This window comes from Curcuma longa, chromosome 14 (genome assembly GCF_044706935.1).
Source record: "Curcuma longa cultivar G26 ecotype Majalengka, Jawa Barat chromosome 14, ITB_CL_G26_1.1, whole genome shotgun sequence".
Lineage (NCBI taxonomy): Eukaryota > Viridiplantae > Streptophyta > Magnoliopsida > Zingiberales > Zingiberaceae > Curcuma > Curcuma longa.
Window position 1 is genome coordinate 2,920,714 of NC_133874.1, and position 6,492 is coordinate 2,927,205.

A 6,492-nucleotide genomic window follows, 5' to 3' on the forward strand; every position below is an offset into this window, starting at 1 on the left:
AATAAGATTATTATACCAACATAAGAGCTACGTAGTATTTTTCTATTGCAGAGCCAAATTTTGCGAATAAACAGGAATGGAGAAAGATCACCTGAAATTTGTCAGAAACCATGTGGTGGAGCCGCTGGTAATAAACAGGCCCTATAAAAATCTCAGAAGACAGCTAGCTCTGTTCCATAAACTCCACTGTGCAGTACCTCTACTCCATGGTGGTTGAAACCGTAAGCAGTCAGCATCGCACCTAGTTCATCAACCACTGAGCCAGATTTGGATTTCTTAGCTTCATCTTCTTCATTGCAATTTGATCTAGGGAAAGGCGTTGCATCAATGAATTTCCCATGCAGGCTTCCTCCCTGCAAAGGTTGGCAAGAAACTGAAATGCCACTAAGACTTGCCATAGGATAAAAAGATTGCCAAACGCGAGTTTTGAAACTGAAATGCCTAGGTGCATTGATGACCAGTTTCCTAATCAAAACCAGGTTTACTTAGATAAAACACACCTCTACTGTAATAAGCAAAAGAGTAAAACAACAAAGAACTAAAGAGTGACCTGAGCTGCAATTGACTCCAAAAGCATTCCAATAGTCATTCGTGAAGGAAATGCATGAGGATTAATTATTAAATCTGGTCGCATCCCAGTAACTGCAGAAAATGGCATGTCAATATCAGGCCATAGCTGAGAGCAAACACCCTTCTGCCCATGCCGGCTGCTAAACTTATCACCAATAATAGGATATCTGGTGCGTCGAGTACAAATGTTAACCTGGAAAGGTTAATTATTGCAATAAGCATTTTTATTCACCATTTGAAGCCTAAGCAAAAATTAACTAGCAGTGCACATAATGAACAATGGAAAAGGTTTTGTTTCAAAAGAATGTTAGTGTTGTTTATTACAGGTTTTCCATGTTCACTTGTATATTCATCCAAGAAATGTGGAAGAGATTGATTTCACAACTTGGTTTATGCTTTCTCATAATTTAATTACCATAAACATCAAGGATGAAATTTAGATGGGATTGATTTACATAAATTAAGGATCTTGCATGTTGCAATTTAGATGCCTAATTAACTAATTCCAAAAACATTCACAATCTTATTGATTATCATTGTACATTATTATCCTTTATCATTATAACAGGCACACTGGAAAATTATAAAGACCTAAATCTGTGATTGTGATGCATCAAAAATTTTCAATTCACAAAACAAACCTGAAGATGCATTTTATGTTAGAAATAGTGAAATAACAAGATGAATCAAACCTTTTGCAGGTAGTTCTTTGAGCCAGTACCATCAACAGAAACATAGTCAATGATGGCATCTTCTGAACGTTTCAAATGAGTTGGTTTCGTTGTGCTTGTCAAGGTATTGTGTGTGCTATATACTGGCTCACCCGGATGTACTATCTGCAAAAATGTGTTTGATGTTTTACTATTGTAGCCAACAAACATAGATGTATTACTTAAGTGAAATAACCTGTCCAACGTAAGGTAGGCCATCTGAGTCAATTGAAAACATCATGTTTCTATCAGTGTTGCTCCTAGCAAATATTTCTTGGATCCGGTCTGACTCATGCTTCTTTGCCAAGTCAATTGACTCTGTCTGCGTAAAAAAAAATGGTGGTGAATTATAGATGAAAAACATGCAGAAAGAAAAGTAACCGTAATAAAGCAAAAGTCAATGATCATGCTGTGCATATGCAAGTCCACTCTCGAACACATGCACAAGGGAAAAAAAATCTCAGGAAGCAAACTATTTTTATTGTAATATGAAACTTCTATAGGGCCTTCAGCATTTCCTCAATAGCAGCTGCAGGGAGCCAAGGCATCAGTTAAGGACAAAATAGATGGCAGAAGCTCTGCCAGACAAGACTAACTATTATACTAATAAAGACAAAGAAGACAACTGTTATAGTAAGAATAGAACTGCTTTAAACTATAGCGATTATTTTTTGTGGATTTTGTATCAAGATAAAAGGGCCATAATAGCTTTTTGTGTGTTTCAACCTAGACAATAGTTTCAACAGAGAATTTTTCCTTTCAGTTCTTTGCTTCTATTCCAGCATCATGCTACACTGATTTTACAACTTCAGATGAATGCTTCTATTCCTAGATTGCTTCCCTTTTCGCTAGGTGAAGATTGACAGACTATATTTGCTTGCAAGGACAGATTATTTGCGCAAGAGAATAAAAAGGAAAGGGCGCCAAAATGGAAGGGAAGAAGAAAAATGGTGTTCTTAATTAGAATGATCATTAATAGCTCTCCTTGTCATGAATTAAGTTTGTTATTGAGAGTCAAGAAAATCTGTAGCCAAGGTTTTTGAATGCATGCACAATCATCTCTGATGATAATCAAAGGGAAAGATGTGGAAATGGAATGATGGCATTAATGAGGAAAGATAAAGAGAGAAAATAAAAAACAAGGGAAGTTGCTCCAATTTATTAGGTGGCTGCACTGTAGGATTCTTAAAAGGCAGGTGCTGTTGGATCCTCCATATCCCCTATTTGTTTCTTCCTCCACCAAGTATTATGAAGGCCCAAATGGCACAAAGGCATAATAGGATGGCTGATAATGATCAACAGTGAGAAAGGAAAAGGGAAGGGACCACATGTGAAGTTTGCCTTGCTTTGAGGGGTGGAAACAACAAAAGGATAAATTTGTGAATAAAGCCTTAGAAGTGATTCCTATCCAATTTGAGAGGATCAATTTTGAGGGAAATCAAGTTAAAATTTCCCTCCCACTTTTCTTTCCCTACATTTCTTCAACAAAACCATGATTTATTGCCTTCCTATCTGTTCTCCTTTATTTCTGTCCCTACTTTTTCTCCCAAAGGAAACACAATCTAAGATTGTCCTGATTCATGGAATAGACATGCACATGTGCTTGCATGCTTCTTAGAAGGGGCAAGCATGGTTCAGACAAGGTATTAAATGACAAAACAAAGAAGAAATTCTGGGAAAAATCGTATATCTTTCATTAAGAGAATTACAATATATATACATCAATACATTCCTTAATCCTAGGGTCTGAAATAGTAAGCATAATCAGATCCTTTAATTTTAGACCTATTATAGGAAAATTTACAACAGCAATTGCAGCAAGAATAATAAATATCTTTAAGAGGAAATCAAGGGATCTTGAGGACGATCTTGAGGAGGAAATCAAGGGATATGCAACTAAAAAGGAAAAATGAATATATTGACATCCCCCCTCAAATTGATGTGGATAAGTTAATCAGAATCAATTTGCTACTCAGAAACATGTGTCGTTGGTGTGTCAATGCATTTGTAAAGACATTTGCTATATAAAGATCAGTAGTAAGATGAGGGAGAGTGATAACACCCTTTGTAAATGCCTCTTTGATAAAATGACAATCCACCTCTATATGTTTTGTGCGTTCATGATATACTAGATTTGCAGCTATATGAATAGCACTATTATTATCGCCATGAAGTGGAGTAGGATTGGTTGGAGGAAATCTAAGTTCAGAAAGAAGACCATGTAATCACACAATTTCAAAACAAGCCGCAGACATAGCCCTATATTCAACCTCCGTGGAAGATTTAGAGACACAGTCCTGCTTCTTACATTTCCAAGAAATCAAGGCACCTCCAACAAAAATGCACCACCCTGTTGTAGATTTTCTAGTATCTGGGCATCCAACCCAATCTGCATCACTATAGGCAGTTAAATGAAGAGCAGATTTTCTAGGCACTTGAGGGAGAAGCTGGCGCAGATGGGCGTGCGCCACCCTGTTTCAGTGATGAAGAAGACTATCACGACCAGCGACGTCAACCTCGGGCAGCACCGCCTGCAGCTACCCAATAAACTCCTGGACCGGTTGCTGCTGTGTGCCGTGATGAGCGACGTGGAGGAGGCGCGGACGAGGGAAGATGCGGGGCTGGGGGTGAGAGTCCTGGACCGTCTAGGGCGGGAGTACGAGTTGAGGCTGCGGCTGGTGCACTCCATCGAGGCGTACCGCGTGATGGGCCACGACTACACGAGGCTGGTGGAGGCCAACGCGCTTCGGGAGGGGCAACTGCTGGAGCTCCTGGCCTTCCGCCTAGACGACCAGCTTGGGCTAGCGGTGGTGGATCACGAAGAGAATCAGCAGGAGATGGAGGAGGCCGCCGGTGGTGGAGGCGAGCAGCAGTCGGCGGTGATGGGGTGGCGGCGGGGGAACGAGATAGTAGAGGCGGCGCTGACGCTGATTAGCATCAGAAGGCCACTTCCTTCTCCTTGATGCCCGTCCTGTCGATCTGGAGAAACACACAAGTCTTTTCTAACGAAATTAATTCAGATTTAAATTCATTTATTATTCAACATAAACCACTCAACGACTCTACACCATTTTTTTTAGTTTAGATAAAGTAGATAGATTTTAGAAGGAGTATGCTCCATCTTTGTCCGTTTTGGTGCAAGCTTTTGGGGCTAATTGTTCTTGTAAAAAATAAGAAAATTAAACATATATTTTTTTTATTTGAGATCAGTTATGTACAGTTGCAAGGATGATCGACATCATTTTCTTAATCCATCGAAGAAGTGGTAATATGACAAGACAGTCCATTTACATATTTCGAATTGCAAGATAATACAAATAATAATATTTCAAATTATTAATATTAATGATACGGCTGGTGAGAGGGGCTTGATTAAGGCAAAATGATAACTATTTGACATAAAGTGAGTAATCATAATAAATTAAGGCAAAATGACACTAGATTAGGAAATGATTGGTCTTTGTTTACTAACCGTTCATTCATAATACATAGGATAACCTACTTTAACAAGTGTTATTTTAATGTACGTACCTATTAGATTAGAGTTATATTTTAAATTTAAATTCATTTTAAAATTTCAAAATGATGGAAACACCAAAACTTTGAAAACGTTATGGATTTAGTATAACACATAGCCTTCCTCCATCTCTATCTATTATATGAAAATTCTTGAGTTTTTAGAAAAGTAGATTAACTATTTAACACCACAAAAATACCATGGAATAGCAACAGAATTAGCAATGGAATTTAACTCCGTCGCTAAATTTAGCTACAGATTTAATTTATCCGTCGCTAATTGTGAGTTTAGCGACAGTCCTTTAATTTCGTAGCTAATTCCATGTCTATAGCGACGGAATCAGCGTTCCGTCACTATTAATTTAGAGACGGAATAGAGACGGAATTAAAGATCCGTCGCTATTTAGAGACAGATTAGCGACGGAATATTAATGCCGTCGCTAAAAGGCGCGATTTAGGATAAAATAAAGCCATCGACAATTAAAAACTATCGACGAAATTAATATTCTGTCGCTTAAGTCGCGACTTAGGGTTCCCTGTCCTCTCTTTCTCCGCGCACGCGTTTTCTTCTCAGAGACATCTCTTCTGGTGATCTCTTCTCTCGGCAGCCTCTCTTGTCCTGGCGATAGTTCCGGTCGTGTCTCCTCCCGGCGGTGAGCCTATTGCTGTCGATTTCCTCCGGCTAGCTGCTTTCTCCTCTCTCCGCTTCCCGACGAGCTGCTTTCTTCTCTCTCCGCTTCCCGACGAGCTGCTTTCTCCTCTCTCCGGCCTTCTCTCCTACCGGTGGCGAGTTCCTCGCGACTTCCTCTCGGCTAGCTATCTCTCCGGCCTTCTCTCCTATAGGCGGCATACTTCAACAATAAACCCTAAATCCGTTCCTCTTTGCTATGTCGTTGTTCTTATCCTGTTGAGTGTTGGTTTTACTGCCTATTAGTATGTTAGTATGCTCAATGCTTACCATCAAGATGAAGCATAAGGCCTAGGTAACAAATTTGGTTTTACTGCCCTTAAGATGAAGCATAAGAACTTCTTGTCTTTCATCAAGAAGAAGCAAAAGGCCTAGGTAACAAATTTGTTTCTCGTTTTGTTTGGTTCTTCAAATAATCTACTGCACTCTTCTTGAGAATTTAGTGCAATTGATATATGATAAGCTTTAGATAAGTTCATGTTCTAGTTTGATAGTTGATATGTTGAACTAAGTTTATGTTATAGTTTGATAGTTGATAGGTTTTTGAATTCTTTATCATTCCCAATTATTTGTTACAATTGATTGAATTATTTGTTACTCATTTAGTCTATGAGGCATTTTTAGGACTCTAAAGTGTTGTTCTGTTTATATCCTTTGCATCATTAATCCGAAAGTCCTAATATGTTGCACATAAGATAACATGATATGTCGATTATTTGGTTAGGCATAAGCTTAGTTATCCATCTATCTAGGTTCTGTTGCCAGTAGTTTCTAGGCTTATACCGGAACTATTAGTGTATGCTCAGTTAGTTGTATTTCACATTTGCTTGTTGAATGTGCATAGGTTCAGCTTTTAATAGTGGGTGTTGTGCTTGCTTGTCGTTTGATGCCTCTTATTCCCTGCTTCTCATGTTTCTTAAGTTGTTCCTCGTGTTCTTTCTTGTCCTAGTTCCTTTCTCAATTGTCTCGGCATAAATAAACAGTACCAATTTAACAGCTTGAGGAGCA

General features: G+C 38.7%; 1 protein-coding gene across 1 annotated transcript; it reads right to left on the minus strand.

The window, feature by feature from the left end:
• Positions 1 to 73: 73 nt before the first annotated feature.
• On the minus strand, positions 74 to 3,675 carry LOC141845394 (DNA-directed RNA polymerase I subunit 2-like). Its single transcript, XM_074733457.1, has 5 exons — positions 3,610 to 3,675; positions 1,477 to 1,602; positions 1,263 to 1,406; positions 551 to 763; positions 74 to 353 (listed from the first exon to the last, which is right to left on the minus strand). Exons 1-5 carry the CDS (start codon positions 3,673 to 3,675, stop codon positions 153 to 155), a joined length of 750 nt encoding a protein of 249 aa, XP_074589558.1. The 3' UTR covers positions 74 to 152.
• Between the last annotated feature and the right edge of the window lie 2,817 nt (positions 3,676 to 6,492).